This window comes from Carlito syrichta, unplaced genomic scaffold (genome assembly GCF_000164805.1).
Source record: "Carlito syrichta isolate Samal-C Ts95f unplaced genomic scaffold, Tarsius_syrichta-2.0.1 Scaffold306787, whole genome shotgun sequence".
In the NCBI taxonomy this organism is placed as follows: Eukaryota; Metazoa; Chordata; class Mammalia; order Primates; family Tarsiidae; genus Carlito; species Carlito syrichta.
Window position 1 is genome coordinate 127,788 of NW_007250883.1, and position 22,146 is coordinate 149,933.

A 22,146-nucleotide genomic window follows, 5' to 3' on the forward strand; every position below is an offset into this window, starting at 1 on the left:
GATCTAACATCCCTGAATTTCTAAGCATTCATCTCAGTTTTAACATGGTTTCATCTAATTGTGACCTCATAAGAGAGATTTTAAAAACTCCCTCCATCATCATACTTTCAGAGGTGGAAAGGAAACCACATAATTTCTCTACCGTTTTTGCCCAGTCTCATGAATCTGATATAATACCATTACAACATCTCAGCAAACATAGGCGCCCTTAGGATCCAATGGATTGCCATAAACTGAATTTCAAGGTCCAGGATATTGTTGGTGTCGTGCAGTTTGTCTGTCTGCCAGAAAGTCATGTCTCTGGTTGAAATAAATAGATCAATGATAGAGATAGCTTCTCAAGGCCAGCTGCCAATGAAGGCAGAGGACTATTCCCTAACAGGGTGATCTTCTCACCATGAGATCAAATCTCACATTTTCATGTATCTTCTACGGCACCTACTAAAGTGCTGAGCAGGGATACATCAGGAAGTAATCAGTGATTAAGGTAGGAACACAGTCAGGAGTGGGCGTGGTCATGGTAAATCTATACCTTATTTCACCCATGTCTCCAAAGACCATCACCAAGTAAATCTCTAATGCTGTAACCAAAGAAAAGGCTCTCATCCCCGACCAATTTATGTCTGAGAAAAACCAAACCATTATGGCCTTTTTGTTTATTTCTCTTAGCCACTAAGAGGTTACATATAGACATGAGTACTGCTTGATGAAGATATCTCAAAAAAGGTTTTTCTGTCTCAGGGAAAACACTAACTATCATATAACACATTTTAGTACCAACAGTACAATTCATAGAGTCATTAACTTTAAAAATTACATTAAATGTTATCCATAAGCAAGTATTTAGAATGTTAGTCTGATTCTGATATCATTTAAAATGCATTTTATTTTTAAACACTGGCATGAGGTAGAAGAAACTCACAAAAGAAAATAATCTTTATCATACTGATGCCTATTCATACAATTAACTCCAAGAGAGAAGTACAAAAAGTTATATAGCCTTTAGATAAATTATTGATTACTGTTAAAATATTAACCTTATCTGAAATAAATTTATTACATTTGAAATTGCCTTTTTTCCAAGTTTAAGGTATTATAGAAAAAGGAAAATACTCTGAAATAGCCACAAAGATTGTATATACCATCATTCTTTAAACATGTCACTCTAAATCACCTCAATTGTGGCACATATCCTTTCCAATTAAAGAACTGATCACATATCAATATGGAGGCTAAAAATCCTTCCAGCATAAGAAGCAAGATAAAATAATTCACATTTAATATAATGTACTTCTTTATAAAAACTAGCAGCACTTCATTCTACCAGGACATACAAATTTGGCTTCACTGATCGGAAACAAAGGAAAACGTATACTGGTCCAAAAGAGCTCTTTGCACAAAGGGAATGTGAGGCTACACGAAGTTTTCTTTAACAATTATTTCCTCATTAGGTAGCATGTGAAACTACTGGAATGTCAATTTCAATGGCAGAGAGGCGAGAACGTGCTGAATAGGGCTGTGAGTAAGTATGCATACTGGGGGGATGGGAGTACAGAGGTTGCCAGAAGGGAGAAGGCAAAGATTTGCATGCACAATACCAAATAAACAGCAGAAGGGAAGTCATAAACAGGCCTCCTGCACTAGCAATAGTAACATACACTGCATAGTCAAATGAAAATACTGGCTCAAACTTCTTGTTCAGATGGATATTGTAAAAGATGACCCAGATAGATGGAGAGAGACAAACAATACCTGCCAGGAAAAACAGCAGCCCAGCCACTAGGTGGCAACCTGCACTATTGACCAGGCACTTGGCCAGTTTGATGTTGGGCACTGAGGACCTGAAGGCAGTGTTGCACATTCCAATCAGGCAGAGCAGCAGGGCACCCATTGCAATCAGAATGCTGAGGGGAAGGGCAAACTGGAGAACACGCAGGTCCAGCTGGTCAACTGATGAGTACCAAGTAGTGTCATACACCAGGCAGTCACTGCTCCCATCATACCGGGCACATTTCACCCACAGGCCTGTGTAAACAGTCAGGTTCTTCTCATTTCTGTTGAATGTGATCAGTCGTAATTTTCTCCAGTTGGGAAGCATAGTCCCTGCAAAGAGACCTGCTACCGAGGCGATTCCACACAGGAAGGAAAGGACGGTGGCTGCGTGGACATCCCGGCAGCCCATGGCAGGCAGGCTTGTGCAGTACTGTCAGTCAAGTGAAACACAGGAGGACAAACTGTAAGGAAACAGGAGAGCAGAGCAGGAAAGGTGGTGTCAACTGACAGCACATCTAATGATGAAATGACAATGCAAAGCAGGAAACTCTCCCTTGTTTCCTATATGTACAACAGAAATGCATATCAATGCATGTGTGCGACCTCAGAGCACAGGTACACATATGTTTGGTTATCACTGCATCACACAGCAATTACAATCTTTAGCCATCAGTATTTTTCTTCCCAGTTGGAGGAATAATCAAAATAATGTCAAATTCTCTGACAATTTGTACCTTAAATTCTCTTGGCTGTCAACAATGATTCTTTCAGCACACGTTTATTAACATTTCTTATGTGTCAGGCACTCATATACAGCAAGGGCCAGAGTACTTATCAATCATCAGTTAGCTGTAAACACCACAAATTCAGCCTCAACTGCTTATGCAGCAGAGTGAAGGAGGCTCATAACAGGCAAAGGCGTGAGGGAAAGAAGCACTGCTGGTGAGCAAAGTGGTCGAGAGCAAACTCAGTCACACTACCTGGATTTCAGTCCCCACCTCCTCACGTATTAGCCGAGTGACCTTGGTGGGCCAGTTGCAGAGTTTCCCTGTGCCTCACTTTCATCATCTATAAAATGGAAAAAATAACAGTGCCTGCCTCACAGACTTGTTCTATGGATTCAATGAGGCAATATAACCTCAAGTGCTTAAAACATCAGAGCAGTTCAAAGAACATTTGTTGAATGAATGTTAAATAAGAAAAAAGCAAACTGATCTCTCTTACGTACTAGGCACACTGGGAAGTTATAAAAAGTAAAGACTCAGCTCCAATGAATCAGTCAAATGAAAAGACAAGAACAAAGATCTCTGAAATTACTCTGTTCAACCACTTACTGGCTGATTCAAGATGACTCAAATGCCTTTCAGGAAAATCTACAGCACTTATTGGTTATAATACTACTACTGCTCATATAAGATGAATGCAAAGATGTCTTTAAAACATCCTATCTCTATTAATGTTATTATAAGAAAAAGAGTAGCCAGGACTTTCTCTCATCTAAAATTAAACGTCTGTGTTCTTTTTCTGTATATGATAACCTATAAAAGCCAGTAACTTACTCAGTTTTATCTCTTCAAGGGTCTGAAACTCACTTTCAAAGCACTACTCAAATGTATATTCTCTGCCTTCTGTAATGCCCCCATGAGGCAACAGAACAGACTATTTTAATAAAGTAGTACATTTACTTTTTTTGGTCAGACAATAATGAAGAGGCAAAGTTGAGAATGACTTCTATTTCTGGATACAGTATGGTGGTGTTCAGAGAATCCAACATCCCTTACAGAATCAAATATTTTCTGCTGAGATGGTGAAGTAGCATTGCCAGGAGGACCGAATCAGAAAGACAACTATGACCAAAATACTAGGAAACTGGCTTAGGTTGTGATTCTCATGTGTATTCCAGTAGGAAGGTACAATGTTCTTTAAAAAACAATGTTATTTGCATGTTAAATCCAGTCATATGATCTAGAAATAATTTTACTAGCAACAAAATACCCATGTGTACAGATATATATGTATACATATGCAAACTATATAAATATACACTATAATATCAGAGTTTAAGAAAAAATGACCCTTTTTTAAGTCCTCAAGTTAAACATGATTAGTTCTAAGTGTTCCATTAATATTAGTTCACTAGTTGTTTATTCTGTTGCCTTCAGTATTATCAGAAGTTGCAATTGTTTAAGTCAATTTTATGGATAAAAAGACTTAAATTTATAGTCTTAATTTATTTTTTTCATGCAAATTGGAAACTGTCTTGCTTAATCTTAGCAAGCGAACACCTCAGTCCAGCAATGAAAACACTAGTGCCGATTTAACTACATTTACGTTGGAAAAGGCTACTAACAATGCCAAGCTCCAGAATTTAGCTCCCTGTGGGTGTATGCTTATTCACCGGTCTTCCTCATACACTGTAAGCATCATGCACAATGCCTGGCTCACAAGTCATTCTCAGATTACTTGAATAAATGAGTAGTAGGATCTGTACAAAGATGAAAGTAATTCACAAAGGCAGGCCACAGGTAATGTAGAACTGGACAAGGAAATAGCTGTTACTAAGCAATCATTCATTCAGCAAGTATTTATGAGCATCTAGCATATGCAAAACACTCTGTTAGGCCGTGGAAGGACACTGAGACCTGGATCTTGCTCCCAACTGCCTACAGATTTATGAAAATAATAGGCTATTCTATGCAAACTCTAAACGCTGATGGTGAATCAACTGTAAGATTATGACATAGTAACTGATTACTGCCAGGTGTTAGCAAAGTAAACTAATAATGGACTTGTTCATACAAATTTATCATCCAGAGTTAAAGACTGAGCAATAAAGGAGAACGGGGATTTTATTAATTAAAGTTGTGAAGATGTAAGAAAAAGGTTCCTTGTGTTTCCTTCAAAGCTTCAGAACTCTTCAGATAATAACCCAAAGTCCTAACACAATCACAATTCCTTCTCGCTTTCAAAGGCAGAAACAAATACATGGAATTTCAATGTAACTGAAATTTCTCCAGCCAAGTTTCACTACCAATAATCCTTGTAGTGCAAAAGAAATGACAAACTCCAGGATGTATAACTTTGTTATGAATTAATAAATTCTGGCCAAGCGCTGTGGCTTACCCCTGTAATTCCAGCACTTTGGTGAGAGCTCGCTTGAGCCCAGGAGTTCAACATTGCCCTGAGCAACATAGTAAGACCTAGTCTCTAAAAAAAAGAAGAAGAAGAAAAAAAACCATAAAAATTAGCCAGGTGTGGTGGCATGCCCACAGTCCCAGCTACTCTAGAGGCTGAGGTGGAAGGATCACCTGAGCTCAGGAGGTCTAGGCTGCAGTGAGCCATGACTGTGCCACCACACTCCAGCCTGGGTGACAGAGTAACACTTCCACTCTAAATAGATAAATAAATAAATACATTCCTATAATTCTCAGTCTATAGACTACTAAATGACATTAATGAGCAGTGGGCCATTACAATATTAAATGAATCAACCTATATCTTGAATCAAATCAATACACGTGTTCTATCACTCCTCTGAACTTGTGATTGTGTTAGGACTTTGGGTTATATGCTTTTTGATGAAGCATTCTTAGCTCAAATCTCAGAGAATGATATAAATCCTATTTATACAATCAACAAAGGTACCATGGCATTTTTTCAGAACCGAAATGCTTTTAACCTCAATTTTAAAGCTATACCTTGATGTTAGAATTAATGTCTAGCTCCTTATAACTTCTTTTGGCTGCTTCACCTTTTGTGCCCTGATCTTAATTCCATATACCTATGATCTGATAATAAGCTACAAATCCCACTAGAAGGGTAAAGTAACATTTTGTAGGAGAGTAATATATTTAATTAAAACATTAATTGAAAGATAATGGTGACTTCCAGATTAGGATTTGTTCATACTTGAAAAGGTAAACAAGACCTCTACTCTTGTGCTACGTCAATTATTTTGAATCCAGAATTATTTTTTCCAATTGCAAATCTGATTATGTCATTCCATTTCTTGCCACTCAATAACTCCCCATTTCGTGCAGAATGAAATTTCTATAGTTTCCTTCCAATCCTCCCCATAGCTCACACCATCTGATTTCTGTCTCGTTCTCAACCTCATGCATTCCTCTCCCAATGGACACACTACAGTCTATGCAGCCACACTGCTTTTCTTTCAACTTCCCAAATTTTCCACTTTCTAATTTGGTTAAGAGCTTTCCCTCACGTTCTTTTTTCTCCTAGAACTTTCTTAATCCCAATCTATTTTTTGCTTAGCTAACAGCCATTCATCTTTCTAGTTTCCAGGGAAGCTCGCCCTAAGCCTTGCCTGATCTCCCTCATCATTAACTCTTCCCCTACGCCTGGTTACATGCCCTGGTAGCACCTTTGTACTCTTTCTTTGGAAGCAGTGATTATTCTTACAATTCCTTGTTCAGTGTTTTTCTTTCCCATCAGACTGTGAATCCTAGGACAGAGATCCCTCTGTTTTGTTCACTACGTCCAACACTGGCATATAAAAGGCACTTAATTATTTGATGAATGAATGAACAAACAAAAGGAGAGTCCATATCAGTGGTCAGGATACACAGAGAACATTATAACTCTAGTGTCAGCTAGAACATTTCACTTGGGGGAATTCATTCCATGCTGTGTTCTGAAGCATCCAAGCTGCTTATAGACTGTGGCCCTGCTTTGCATTCCTTATTGGCCAGTATAAAATGAGGCCATTCCCAGGAGCTCCATGCATTTCATTTGGGGGAATTCATTCCCTTCTGTGTTCTGAAGCATCCAGTCTGTTTATAGACTGTGGCCCTGCTTTCTACTGCTTAGTGGCCAAAGTCTCTCCCATTTCTTAAAACAAAGTTCATTTCTTCCCCCCAGAAACCTGGGATCAGGAAAAATGAGGCCATTCCCAGGTACTTATATACAGACTATGCTTCTAAAAATACCTATCTAAATATGGCAACACTGGTTAACTTCAACAGTGGTTAGAAAATAAATTATTTCTGTGTTGTTTCTTCTGATTTCAACTTAATAGGTATGTTACAAATTGGATGTGCCTCTCAAATATATATGTATGTTACATTGTATATACAATTACACATTATATCTATATTACATTGGGGGGAAAAAAAGATATTTTTGCCATGTGAAAACCCCTAATTAGGGACTGTGGAAAATGTGTGATTCTGAGAACACTTTAACAAATCTGACAAGCAGTCATGATCACTAGCTAGGTAACAGCTTTAGACTGGGTCATATATACAGATGAGTGGGTTTGTCTCCATCTGGGAGGCAGCTTGGTATTGCTGTCCAGGAGACCAAAGCTCAAATACCAGTCATAATCTATCAGTTATAAACTGAGCAGTCACATATGTCCTATGAACTTAAAATTTTTCATCTGTAAAATGGCCCACAAAGTAGTTGTGAAACCAGAATATGGCCAGAAATTTAAGTTAGTAATGATTGTTAGTAGGCTTATTAACCTTCTTCAACTAGAATCATACTTTTCTTCTGGACTCTCAGCATACAACCACAGAAAATTATAGTCTTATAACAAGAATGACAGACCATTCTCTTTGGAGTTACTGATCCAAGTAAGATATAGACTCTGTTTCAAAACCACTTCACATTTGTCATTTGACAATCTGTTCCACTGTGACTTTCAGAGAAGTATATGGATAAAATTTGGTACACAATGCTATCAAACACATAATTTTGAATAAAAATATTTTCAAAACGATGTATTTTCTATGTTTTTGAATAGAGTTCAAAGAAGGCAGAAGCGGAAATAGTAGCTAAAAGCTTTAGGGATCTACAGACTCATTACTAATTTTTTCAGTGACAATTCCAGGGAATAGCTATAAGAGAACATATGTCTAATAGCAGCTAAATGAACTCTTGATGGGAGCACTGGGAGTCTCTTCTACCTATAATTTAGGTTTTCTTAGAAACTATAAGTCATCAGTCATTATACTCACAAGAAGGTCTGTCCTATTGCATTATTTTGTTGAAGAAAAGGAAAAAAGTGTCATTATTGATGGACAAATAAATGGTGCCAAAAAGAAGGGAAGTAAGATATAATTAAAAGATGTACTTACCCTTTAAGGTACCTGAGAGTTCTGAAATTGTTTTAATCAGCTTAGAAGAAACACATGCAAATCTGAACTCACAGTAGTGATGATTTGGGCCTAAAGAAACAGGAAAAATGTCCCCAAATTAATATAGTACTTCTCCAAAAACTGCAAAATAATGTGAATTCTCATGAAATTAGAAAAAATAAGTAGGCTGGGTATGGTAGCTCACGTGGGAGGTGGAGGCAAGAGGATTGCCTGAGCCCAGGGATTCAAAACCAGCCTAGGCAACTTGGCAAGACATCGTCTTTGCAATAAATAAAATAATTTTTTAAAATAGAGCCAGGCTTGGTGGCGAATGCCTGTAGTTCCAGCTACTTGGAGGGCTGAGGCAGAAGGATCGCCTGACCCCAGCAGGTCAACACTACAGTGGCTGTGAGCATGCCACTGCACTCCAGCAAGGGCAACAGAGTGAGACTCTGAATCAAATAAAGAAAAAAGAATTAGCCATCACCTAAAACCAAAGCAATGACATACTAAAAAAGGCAGACAGTACATTTTTTAAAAGGCAGATTATTCCTTAACGCATGCTTTATTTGTATACAAAATACAGAAGAAAAGAATTAACTCTCATTTTGTGTCCTAAGAAGATAGGAGAAGTAAGGACAAAAATCACTTTACTATCCGGGCCTGGCGACTCACACCTGTAATCCCAGCACTTTGGGAGGTGGAGGCAAGAGTACTGTCTGAGTTCAGGGATTCAAGACCAGCCTAAGCAACTTGGCTAGACCTCACCTCTACAATAAATCAAAAAATTAGCTGGACGTGGTGGTACGGGCCTGTGGTTCCAGCTACTTGGAAGGCTGAGGGGGAAGGACTGCCTGAGCCCAGCACGTCAAAGCTATGGTGGTATTGAGCATGTCACTGCACTCCAGCCTGGGTGATTCAAAAAAAAAAAATCACTTTACTGTCTTGGAAATATAGGACCGATATTTAATGATATTTTGAGATCCTTTTCATGACTACAAAACGATAAGGATGAAGAAATACTGTACAGTTCTCTTGGAAGTAAAAGAACTGTTTCTTTTACACTTTTTAAAAAGGATATTGACAACAAATCCAGACATAGTCGATCTACACTGAAAAAAGCATTTGAAACGCTTTTTTTTTTTTTTTTTTTAGTTTATGGTTCCATGGATGACTCAAACTGCCATTTTAAGATGCTTCCGTAAATCTACTCTAAACATCAATCACTTCTCTTCAAATGCCACTGACCTCAAACAGGAAGGATGAGAATGAAAACCCATAAACGCCTGAGCCTTCCTGGACGAAGGCGTCCATCCCCAGCCCTATGATGACCATCATGCAGAATGTTGTCTGCAACTGTCTGCTGGGGATTTCAACCAAGTCCTCTCACACCACCCAAGCCAATGTTTATGAGGGGGTATCGAGCACAATCACTTCCTCCAGAGTCACAGGTAATCATTACAGTGAACACACACAACAGGATCCCCGAGTTGTCGTTTCAAGTGGGGTCACCAAGTCCGGCCTTTCACTACGCGACTTCAAGGCCTGGACACAGAACTCGGGCTTCCAGGAAAGACAGCCAAGCTTCCAGGGGCACCCGCAGCCCCCCCTCTTCTCACACCGAGTCCCTCAGAGCACCAGAACTGCCAGGCAGAAAAAGTCCTGCTGGGAGAGCCGCGGAGAGCGCCCGCACGCAGGCGGCTCTGAACACGCGTGGGAGTTCATGCAGGCCGGTGACCATTACACAACAGCACCAGCGGGCTTCTAAGAAACAGTCCCGGGCCTTCTCCGCGCGGCCCGCCGGGCTCCCGGCCCGGGCGGCTCCGCGACGCTCGTCCACCTTCCCCTACTCCGGTAATTTTCTGGGGCTTTAGCAAATACCTCCTCACTCAATGTTCACATCCATAAGTATGGCCGTGGCGTTTTTCTTTTAATTTTTTTTTTTTCTTTTAAAGATGTGGGGTACAATTCAGGGTTAGGTATACAAACGTTCATTATGCAGGTACCCTTGTTGATGAGGTGTGCCCCCCCCCCCGTCCCAGGCGGATTCCCACCACTGCCAATCCCGCCTCCCCACTGCCTTCCCGGCAGTTTCCCGCTACTGCCCGCAGCGTTTTTCAACGCCCCTGACGCCCGGCGATTTAACTATCTTACATCAAGTCCTCAACGACTTATGCAAAAGACCCAGAAAACGGAACGTCTTGACCACACCTACCTGCTTCTCACACACAGGGCATCTCACTCGCCCACACCGAGGAGCCTCCTGGAGATTCTCCCGCTCGGCGTCCCCGGAAGTGTGTTCCCGGCCTGCCGGCCCGGAGGCTTCTGGGAGCGCAGGCAGGTTCTCTGCTGCCGTACACGGGAATGCTCTGGATGCCTGGACTACAACTCCCACGATGCACCGGGCCACGGCCGCAGGCAACGTCCTGTAACCACCGCCTCCCTTTCTGTCTCCCCTGCCTCCGTCTTCCAGATTCCTCTTGCCTTTGATGTTCCGTCTAGATTTGGGTTGTTGCTTTTTAAAAAAGAAGAAAAGGCAAATGAAAGAAAACTAAAAATAGTTTTGAGTTGGGTACCCAGGTAAATACTCCTCATCAAATGTGCCTTGCCCGTAAGAAGGTTCGTTAGCAAAAATTCTTGAATCTGGACTTTTCCCCCTGGAAGTGTTTACCTAGACGTAAGGTAGAAAAGAGCTCAAAGGCTGGAACCAAACAACCTGGATTTTATGGGGCTCTGCTACATATTGGTTGGGTGGCCCCGAGCAAGCTACCTTTCTATATCTGAGGTAATCTGCAAAAATTGGGACAATAAGATTACTGCGTCATTCTGTTGTTTTGATAATAGATGGGCCTAATTTAGCTGAAGTACAGAACTTATAGCTAGCTGTTAGGTATTTGAACCAGCTACTCTCTCACACTGTCTCAACTGTCCTGTCCCTTTGTCAGCATCTCAAATGTGAAGTCCTGTATCAGTGACTATGTGAATTTAACCAAAGTATTCAAAATCCTATATAGCACTGATCTGATTTTCTAAAAATAAAGAATGCCAAAGTGTTACGATGTGTGTCGCTTTGAAATGATCATGCAAACACCAGTGGAGCTAAAGAGTGTGACAAATGTGTATACTTGTTGGATTTTAAAAAGATCACGTATATGGATGTGTGCTGTACTGTTCCTTCAAATTCTCCATAGCTTTGAAATTATTCAAAATAAAAAGAAGTGTTAAAGTTACACAAAAATTATCGTCTCCCATCCACATCCCACTCTGCTCCTGTCTGACTGTGAGCAAGTTAAGTAACCCCTTTGTGCCTCAGGGTCTCTCGTCCATAGTAACAGTATATCTCCCTCAAAAAAAATACGAGAAATAAATGAGTTTTGCTACATAATGCAGTTTACAGCAATGTGTGATACATAATAAGGATTATGTTTGCTATTAGCATTTTCCATTTTGTGTTGCTCTAGTAAAAATGAAACTATTTGTCAGTGATTAAAAAACAGTGGGGGAAGATAACAGACTACTCTTTCACTGCTACTCCCTTCTTATTTGCCATACTGTTACATTTCCCTGTCTGGCTTTAGCCAGAAGCAATCCGATCCTAAAGCCAGACAGGGAAATGTAATAGTAGAGTAGAAAGATAGGCCAGCTCTGGCAATGGCAGATGGATGAAGAAACAGTGACACAAGATAATCATTAATTTGCTCTGAAATTCAGTCCTCTTGTCTGTAAACCCACACTGAGTCAAATAACTGCACAAAAATAATTTTATAACTTTTTCCCAATCATTGATGAATACTACCTGGTTACTAGACATTAGCTAGAAGGTATAGGTTACTGACAATAATAAATTTTTAAAACCACAGAACAAAGGGGAAGGGAAGGCAATCATATTCCCAGATTTGTTGTGCAAGTTGGGGTCTATGGTTAGCCTGCCTTTAGAATAGCAGAAATGCAATGGAATATTTAAATGCCATAGTGGGATTCAACAATTAGATTACGGGACTATCATTCTCAAAAGCCCTTTAAATAACACTTTATTATTATATATGAAATATATGAGGAGGGGACTCAAAAAAACTGAATTATTTTCTGGTGGGTGTGACCTTTGTAGCACAGGCTTCTCCAGTAAGTAAGTGTTCCAGAAACCCTTGGCATCAGTGACCCAGCTGGTATTGTCGTAAGAGGCTATGTTCAGCTTCAGTGAATTTTTTGGAGAGTCTTTCAACATGTTTGCACATTTTATGATGGATGATTTATGGGCACACCTTCCTGCATCGCAATAAGTGTTCAACAGTTTCTGACCTAAAACGGCATGATCCCCAGTCTCCACCCTCCTTATTCACCTGCTCTTGCCCTGAGCAGTTTTTTTTGTTTGTTTCCTCTGATTAAAAAAAAAAAAATCCTCAAAGGGAAACTTTTTGTCCATGTGGAAGAGGTGAAACAAAAACACAGCAAAAGCGCTAAAAGGCATCTAAACTGATGAATCCAAAAACTGTTCTGAGCAATGGAAAAGGCACCTTGACAGGTACATTGCGTCAAACGGAAAGTACTTTGAAGCAACTGAAGTTTAAACATGTAAGAATAAATACACAATTTTTTATAAATAAATCCAAGGTTTTGGGGGTCCTCCATATATATAATATATAATATTTGTAATATATACATTATATATGTAATATATACATTATATATAATACATGTGGGGGTGCCAAAAAATGCATACACATTTTAAGAGACATCCATGTTGGGAGGCTGAGGTGAGTGGATTGCCTGAACCCGCGGGTTCGAGACCCACTTGGGCAACTTGGTGAGACCTCATCTCTGCAATAAATCAAAAATTAGCCGGGCGTGGTAGCGCGTGCCTGTAGTTCTGGCTACTCGGAAGGCTGAGGTGGAAGGATCGCCGGAGCTCAGCAGGTCAAGGCTGCAGTGGCCGGGAGCGGCCACTGCACTCCAGTCTGGGCAACAGAGTGAGACTCCAACTCAAAAAAAAAAAAAGAGAGAGAGACATCCATGTAACATAACATATTCATAGATTCTGGAGATGAGGATGCAGGCATCTTTAGAGAACCATCATTCTGCCTGCCCACTTAGTCCCTAATAATCTCTTGCTGCTTGAATCCAAAGACCTCTCTTCAGTACTTTTAGAAAATGAATTAAATTATAACAATGTGAACTATGAAATTTGCTCAACCACGCTTCCACCGTTTTCTTTGACTGTCCTGCCCATTGCATGGTGATGATAGCATTCATGTGATTAATGCCATCTTTTGAGCAAATGTCATACTTAAAATGTATATACATTAATTTGCTGTGCACAGTGACTCATGCCTGTAATCCAAGAACTATGGGAGAAGGAGGCAAGAGGATTGCTTGAGCAGCCTGGGCAACTTGATGAGACTGCATCTCTATAGTAATTCAAAAAACTAGCCAGTCATGGTGGTATGCACCTGTGGTTCCAGCTCCTTGGAAGGCTGAGGCAAAAGGATCGCCTGAGCCCAGCAAGTTGAGGCTGTGATGTCCGTGAGTGTGCTACTGCACTCCAGCCTGGGTGACAGAGTGAGACTGACTAAAAAAAAAAAAAAAAAAATATATATATATATATATATATATATATATATATATATATATATATATATATATACCTTTTTTGGCATCCCCGTATATGTTAGTGGGTCTCATTCTAATTGCCTAGGCTGGAGTACAGTGGTGCCAACTCCTGGCCTCAAGTGATCTTCTCACCTCAGTTTCCCAAGTAGCTGGGCATGCTGCTCAAGATTTTAGAGCAGCAATTAGCAATCCCAGTTTCCCCATTTTTCTGTCACAGATTCTTGAAGGAGTAAGTCAAATCTTAAAGTCACCATAAGATACCACCAAAATTTTACAAAGATTTCCTTTTAAACAGTAAATCAGTGTTCTATTGCTGCTATAACAAATTATTAGAAACTCAGAGACTTAAAATACCATAAATGTATTATCTTACAGCTCTGGAAGATCAGAAGTCTGACATAGGTCTCTGGGCTAAAATCAATATGTAAAATATAAGGAGGCTTTTTGTTATTGTTGTTGGATTTTTGTTGTTTTTGTTTGTTTGTTTGTTTGTTTGTTTTGGTTTTGGTTTTGGCACTAAGGAAGAATTTATTTTCATGCCTTTTCCACCTTTCTGAGGATATCCGCATCCCCTGGCTCATAATTCCCCTTCCATCATGAAAACCAGCAATGGCTGGTGAAGTCTTTCTCACATCACATCTCTCTGACACTCTTCTGCCTCTCTCTTCCATGTTTTAAGAACCCTTGTGATTACTCGGACCCACTTGGATAACACAGGATAATTTCCCTATTTTATGATTACTTGATTAGCAACTTAAATTTCATCTGTAACCTTAATTTCCCTTGTCATGTAACATAACATATTCATAGATTCTGGAGATGAGGATCTTAAGGGGACCATCATTCTGCCTATTTAGTTTCTAATAATCTCTTGCTGCTTGTTTTTATGTTTTGGAGTTGGGATCTCAATCTGTCAACCAGACTGGAGTGCAGTGACACAATCACGGCTCACCACAACCTTGAACTCCTGGGCTCAGGTTATCCTTTCACCTCAGCCTCTTGGGTAGCTGGACTATAGGTGCATACCACCACACCTGGCTAATTTTTTTTTTTTTTTTTAGATACAGCATCTTACTATGTTGCCTAGGTTGATCTTGAACTCCTGGGCTCAAGCAATCCCTCTGCATCAGCCTCCCAGGGTGCTAGGATTACAAGCATGAGCCAACATGCCCAGCTACCAGAAGGTTTTATACTTTTAAAAAATGTTTTTTTCACTTGTTTTTCTCTCAAATAAAAAAATTCACTTTGACATTTGTTGTAAGATGGGTCTGGTAGTGGTGAATTCTCTTAGCTTTTGTTTGTCTGGGAAAGTACCTTTTCTTCATATTTGAAGAATAAGTTTGTTGTACACAGTATTCTTAAATGGCAGGGTTTTCTTTTTTTCTCAATATTTTGAAAATGCTGCTGCATTTCTTCCTTTTCATTGAAAAGTCTGTTGCCAGATAAATTGGAGCTCATTTATATGTTATTTGCTTCTTTTTGCTTATGGCTATTAGGAATCTCTCTTTGTCCTCGACCTTTGAGAGTTTTATTGTTATATGCCTTGTGGTAGTCTTATTTGGGTCAGATCTATTTGGTGTTCTTTGACGAATCTGTGTCCGGATATGTATAACTTTCTCAAGCTCTGGGAAGTTTTCTGCTTTTTAAAAAAAAAAAAGTTTTTACTCCTTGCACATGCTGAACTCCCTCTAGAACACCAATAATTCTTTTTTTTTTTTTTTTTTTTTGAGTCAGAGTCTTACTCCGTCATCCAGGTTGGAGTGCAGCGGCATGCTCACAGCCACAGCAACCTCAACTTGACTCAGGTGATCCTTCTGCCTCAGCCTTCCAAATAGCTGGAATTACAGGCGAGTGCTACCACAACTGGCTTTTTTGTTGTTGTTTTAATCTGTTGTAGAGATGAGGTCCAGGCTGTTCTCAAACCCCTGAGCTCAGGCAATCTTCTCTTCTTGGCCTTCCAAAGTGCTGGGATTACAGGTTTGAGCCACTGCGCCAGGCCCAATAATCCTTATATTTGGTCTTTTGAGATAATTTCCTATATATTCTGAAGGTGATCCTCATTGCTTTTTATTCTTTTTCCTTTTTCCTTCTCTGTGTATTTTCAAATAGCTAGTCTTCAAGCTCATTTATTATTTCCTCTATTTGATCCATTCTACTGTTGAGAGTCTCTCAATGAATTTTTCAGTTTAGTGAATGTATTTTCCAGTTCTAAGATTTCTGTCTGATTTTTAAAATTATTTCAATTTCTTTGTTAAGTTTCTCTGAATAACTTCTGAATTTCTTTTCTGTGTTATCTTGGAGATCACTGAGTTTCCTTAAGACTACTATTTTGTAGTCTTGTTCAGAGATCTTATTCAGAGATCTCACATATCACTGTCTCATTAGCATCAGTTACTGAAGAACTACATCCTTCTGACTCTTCCTTTGAAATATCTACTTGCTCCTCATTCACTATAATTATCACTATTTTATTCAGGCACTCACCTCTTCACAGCAAGATAGGTGCAACTATTTCTTTTTTTTCTTTATTTTTTTGCATTGAGGTCTCATACTGGTGCCCAGGCTAGAGTGCAGTGGTGTGATCTGGGCTCACTGTAGACTTGAATTCCTGGGCTCGGGTGATTCTTCTATCTCAGCCTCTTAAGTAGCTGGAAATACACACCACACTTCCCAACTAGTTTTTGGTTTTTTTTCTTTTGATTTTTTTTTTTTTAAAGGTTCTCACTATGTTGCCTAGGCTGGTTTTGAACTCCTGGACACCAGCAATTCTCCACCTTTGCCTCCCAAAGTTCTGGGATCACAAGCATGAGCCATTGAGCCTGACCAATTTCTATATATATGTTAAGGTCAATTAAAAATAATAGATAACTTAAGTACATTCCAAGCACTAGACTCCTTTTTTGCAGATTATCTAATTTAAGTATAATAACTCCATATTGCTAGCAAAGAAACTGAGATATAGAGCAGTTAATTTGCCCAAAGTCAAGAAGTATTAACTAGTAAACCCTCCTAAAATGTTGCTGTCATTGCTCATAACTCTACAGACTTAGGCCATTCTCATTTTTTAAGATTTCTGCCTCTCAGACTTTTCTTACTCTAAATGCTCATATCAGCTATTCCTGAACTTGGAATGACTTCATGCTGTCTTTTCACTCACCCAAATCCTACCTACATTTCCCTTCCTCTAAATATTTGTACCTTCTCTAAGCTATATAAACTTCAAACTGTCAGTTAACTTGCAAATATTGTACATTTTTTATGTGCTGTTCATGTCTCACCAGAGGATTTCCAAGTCTGTGAATGTAATTCAACAAATACAGATTAATAAAAATTACTCCCCATGTAATATTTTTAAAGAAGACTGTCAAATAAAAATAACATTATTAATTGGGAAACTGGAAAGTATAACTGCAAAGTGTATTGTTACTACTAATTGAGCATAGAGAAAAATAGGAAAGTGTTAGGTTTTCTCCATCCCTTGTGAATGATATGTTGCATTATCTCAGAATGCAACCTTATTTGGAGGTAAGGTCTTTACAGAGGCAATTAAGTTAAAATGAGACCATTAGTGTGGGACCTAAACTAATATGACTGGTGTCCTTATAAAAAGAGGAAAGTTGGAGACAACCAAACACATGGAGAAAATACCATGTGTAGAAAACAGAAATTGAGATGATGGTTCTACAAGCCAAGGAATGCCAACATTTGCCATCAAATCAGAAGCTAGGTAAAGGTATGGAACAGATTACCTCTCATGCCCCTCAGAAGCAATCAGCCCTGCTGACACCTTGATCTTAGACTTCCAGCTTCAAGAACTGTGAGACAAATTTCTGTTATTTAAGCCACTCAGTTTGCAGCATTTTATTATGGCAGCCCTAGCAAAGTAGTAAAGGAAGTAAGGGAAAAGGGTTCTGAGTAAATTGAACAGTGAGGTGTCATTTTAAAAACTGTTAGGAATTTGTAGTGCACCACCAAATTTGTCAGCAGATTTGTTTAATCTTTAATATTATTTAAGGGGTGGAAGGAGAGAGGAAGGAAAGAGGATTGTACAAAAGAACTGACATATAAATGGAATAATTGAGGGCTTTTGCCTGCAATTGCATTCAGGTGTTTTAAATCTTTTTCTTTTATCATGTCCATCACCTCCTCCTACCACCACCACCACTGTTTTTCTCAGTTTTTTAAAAAAGATAAATCTATACATTAAACTTTTGATGATGTGTTACAAATTTGGCATTATACTATTCCCCCTGCCCCCATTCTTGCTTTCAGTTAACCATGGTCAACCATGGTCCAAACATATTAACTGGAAAACTCCAGACATGCATGCTGTACCAGGTAGAGTGATGAAATCTCACTGTCCTGCTGGGAAGTGAGTCATTCTTTGTTCAGTGGATCTACACTGTATATGCTTCTCTCCCATTAGTGATTGATATCCTCTGCTCCTGATGTCTTCATAGCTTGATGATCCTGCATCACCTGAAGCAAATGATACTCCTTCTGATGTATCATCAGGAGGTTGTTAGCAGCCTAACATTACATTGCAATGCCTATGTCATTCACCTCACTTGATCTTGTCACATAGGCATTTTATCAGCTTACATAATTACAAAAAGGAGTATAGTATAGTAAGATATTTTGAGAGACCACATTAACAACTTTTATTACAGTATATCATCTATTCTATTTTATTGTTGATCTATTGTACCTAATTTATAAATTAAACTTTATCATAGTTGAGTGTATATAGGAAAAAACATAGTACATACAGGGTTTGGTGCTGAGGTTTCAGGCATTCACTGGGGTTCATATTCCATATAGACATGGGGGACTACTGTATAACATTAATTGTTCTTTGAGGCAGATATGTTTTTCTGGCTCATAGTTTTATAGGAAAGGAAGGTCATGTGTACCTATTTTATTGTTCTTCCAATTTCTCTTGATTCCAAAGTGGTCCCAGTTCTTGGAAAAATTTGTTTTTGAATTACAGCCTCAATTTTTATATAGTACTCTTATTTCTCTCATTAGAATTCAGTTGACTAGGGGTTTTTATTTATTTTGACATTTAATCATGTTTCAAATCCATCCAAAATCATAGACTTTTACTCAATGCTGGCCCTTGCTTTAAAATATTCTCAATCTTCCCCAATTTGTGGCAAACCATGCACAAATAAAACTGAAGGTATACTTTAGATTTATAACCGTGTCCTTTTATTTTTTAATTTTTATTTTTTTTATTTTTTGAGTTGGAGTCTCACTCTGTCACCCAGACGGGAGTGCAGTGGCCGCCTCCGGCCACCGCAGCCTCGAGCCGCTGGGCTCCGGCAATCCTTCCGCCTCAGTCTTCCGAGTAGCCGGAACTACAGGCGCGCGCTACCACACCCGGCTGATTTTTTGATGTATTGTAGAGATGAGGTCTCACTGCCCAGGCGGGTCTCGAACCTGCGGGCTTAGGCAATCCACTCACCTCAGACTCCCAAAGGCGCAGGATTACAGGCTGGGCCACCGAGCCCAGCTTAGATTTATAACCATGTCCTTTTAAAGAAAATTACACCAGTCTTCTTAAAGCCTTTTATATAGAAAGAATACCAATAATAATGTTTGATAACTAATTTTAAAATGAAGGAAGTGATCAGAAGATACTGGCAATTTCAGAAAAACATAGTGGAATATGGGCCATGAGCAAGGGAAACTTTTTTCCTTTGCTTTCAACTTTCAGTGCACTCAAGAGTTTACAAAATAAATAGAAACAACTATCATACAAAGGTGATTACTTTCTCTGAAGTCTTCCAAGTGTCCAATAACTATAAAGCAACTATGATATGGTGAGAAACAAAAGTAAGTTTTAAATATTAAAATTGCCTAAAATTAGTGGTTGATTATGATCAGAAATGGTAGCTGAAATCGCCCTGGCATTTTCATGCTTACGAGAGCCAGCTGAGGCAATAACCCCACCACATGCCATGCCTTTCCAGCATCCATATTTTTCTGTCTTCTCTCCTTCTTTCAATTACGTTTAATTTTGCTTTTCCATCAGTTGGTGACACTCCAAACTTAATAGAAACTTTCTCTCTGCTTTTCAAGCTCTAATTAGAAAAGCAAGTAACATAAATTACAACATGTTGTCTGCCAACATTTTTTGTCAACTATGTTTATCTCACTGGCTTAATTCCTAAGTTACAAACTTTTATCAGGCAGACTGTTTTTTTAAAAAAATATCTTTTTAAATATTATCAAATATTTTAGACTCTCAAAAAAGTTTTAAAATAACTCGTATATGCACTGCCCAACATTAAAATAATGACCAGGAGGCAATATAGTGGAGTGTTTAAATGAGTTAATATGTGCTGCTCTCAGCACAGTACCCAGCATGTGGTAACTTTATCATGTTAGATACTATGATTGCATGTACTCAAACAAGATTTCTAGATGTGTTTCACTTATCTATTCTGTAATTAAGAGACAGATTTAAACCAAGCTTGAGATACTCTTAAGGGTTTAAAAAATACACATTAAATCCAATTCACTATTTGGTCTTTAAACAAAATGTTGTCCTTTGTTTTGCAATAGGGTGACTTTTGTGTAGGTTTACATTTTACATTATTGCTAATTTTCATTTTTTTTCTTGAGTTGGAGTCTCACTCTGTCGCCCAGACTGGAGTGCAGTGGCACACTCCCGGCCACCACAGCCTCGACCTGCTGGGCTGCAGTGATCCTTCTGCCTCAGCCTTCCAAGTAGCTAGAACTACAGGCGCGTGCTACCAAGCCCGGCTAGTTTTTGATTTATTGTAGAGACGAGGTCTCGCCAAGTCACCCGGGCAGGTCTCAAACCCGCGGGCTCAGGCAATCCACGCGCCTCAGCCTCCCAAAGTGCTGGGATTACAGGCTGAGCCACCGAGCACAGCCAATTTTCACCTTTTAAGGTATAATTTGAGTTTTATGCTGTTGCGTTGAAACATTATTTGTAATGTACTTTAATAATTGCAACTTTCTGGAGGGAATTTGAGTTTTCCAAACCCTGTGAAATTGATTGGAAAATATTTCATGTGTTTATGTACCTTTTTTGGCAAGAAAAAAAATCTAACTTTCATTAACTATTCAAAGGAATCTCTAACATCTATCCTAACAAAGCAAATAAGCACTGAGCTGAAACATATAACTTTTCAAGAAAACTAATAAGATAAAACCTGAAATAAAATACCCTTGACCCTGACCTAATTTTTCCCTTTACCGATTATGAAACTAATGTCTATCATTTAAAAAACTGTCTTGCAGTAACACATAATATGTATATCACAAAAAACACAATACAGTGGGTATTCCATTTTTTTTTTTTTTATTCATAGGCAAAATCTTCAGGGCATAGATCCAACTTCACAGTACATCATACTTAATACTGACAGTATCTGTCAGTATGAACTTGTATTTCATGATGGTAAATAAATCTGATATAGCAAGCTCTGCAAGAATTACTGGGACTGTAAACTTTTGCTAGGGTCTCTCCCCCAGCAGTGGCACAATCATAGCTCACTGCTGCCTAGACTTTTCAGGTTCCAGTGATCTTCCCACTTCATCCCTCCAAGTGACTGGGAGTATAGCTGTGCCACCGCATTCGACTAATTTTTTTATTTTTATGTAAAGATGTGGTCTTGCTACGTTGCACAGGCTGGTCTCAAGCAATCCTCCCACCTCAGTCTAAAGTGCTGAAATTACAGCCGTGAGTGGACTAAAACTTATTTTTTATAAAATAAAAATGGCATCTGAATTTTCTCCTTTTGTTTAAAATAAAATTCAAAGGTCACAAAAAGGTACAGAGAGTACACTTTCAGAAAACATGAACAAGTAGAGCATTTTAGTGCAACACATAATACACTTCAGTTAGTCATGGAGTAGTATCCTAGGCAACTGACAGAGCAAATAGCCTTAGCACATATCTACTATCCTTTGCCACAGAACAGAGTAGGATTATGGTGTATGGATTTTTGAAATCTACCTGACAAAAATGTACTCACATTCCTGCTTATGTTTAGGTAAAAATAGAGTTTTTTTTAAAAAGTGACACTGAAGTTACAAATATAAAACATACACAGTAAGAAACACAGTCACTATGATCAATTCAACTTCCAAATGCTTTTCCCTACTCTTATTCCTTTGCTTCCAATCCCCTGTGATCAAGTGTGAGATCCATAGGGAAGCAGGTCCTGTCTGCTCCCTTCAACATGGTACATGCAGCATCTTGCATGGTGCCTGGCACACGAGATAATAAATACCTGTGCAATGAAGAAAAAAGAAACAAGAAAAGTCGTGGGAGACAGGAGTAAGAAACAGAAAACAGAACCAAAAAAAAGTGAATAATACTTGGAAAAAGTCACTCACATTGTTAAATAAAAGAAATTTAAGTCAAGAACAATGCATTTTCCTTTACTATTTACAAAAAATAGCCATATATACTTTAAAAAACAAATTCCAAAATAATTTCTAATAATTTTAAAGTATTGAGGAATAATTTTTAAAAGCTTAATAACCTGCTATTTTGTAAAAAAAAAAAAGTTGGAAAAAATTTATACAATGAACTCATTTGGGTAAAAAATATATGCATGAAAAATTTCTGCAAGAACATAAACTATATATATTTTTAAGAACATAAACTATTAACAGTGGCTTTCTC

At 38.7% G+C, this 22,146-nt stretch overlaps 1 protein-coding gene across 3 annotated transcripts; it reads right to left on the bottom strand.

Annotated features, from left to right (window-relative positions):
• Positions 1 to 370: 370 nt before the first annotated feature.
• Positions 371 to 10,197, bottom strand: CLDN12 (claudin 12). 3 transcript variants are annotated; one of them, XM_021715182.1, is made up of 4 exons: positions 10,087 to 10,197; positions 7,872 to 7,961; positions 2,784 to 2,841; positions 371 to 2,214 (listed from the first exon to the last, which is right to left on the bottom strand). In XM_021715182.1, exon 4 carries the CDS (start codon positions 2,180 to 2,182, stop codon positions 1,448 to 1,450), a length of 735 nt encoding a protein of 244 aa, XP_021570857.1. In that variant the 5' UTR covers positions 2,183 to 2,214; positions 2,784 to 2,841; positions 7,872 to 7,961; positions 10,087 to 10,197; the 3' UTR covers positions 371 to 1,447. The 3 variants fall into 3 exon arrangements, with proteins under 3 accessions (XP_021570857.1, XP_021570856.1, XP_008061570.1); XM_021715181.1 differs by having other exon boundaries at positions 371 to 2,234; positions 2,754 to 2,841; positions 10,087 to 10,171; XM_008063379.2 differs by lacking the exon at positions 2,784 to 2,841 and having other exon boundaries at positions 371 to 2,234; positions 10,087 to 10,171.
• Positions 10,198 to 22,146: the final 11,949 nt, after the last annotated feature.

What these genes read in the sequence shown, in the direction of transcription:
- CLDN12 (XM_021715182.1), bottom strand. Translation starts at nt 2,182, where the DNA reads ATGGGCTGCCGGGATGTCCACGCAGCCACCGTCCTTTCCTTCCTGTGT.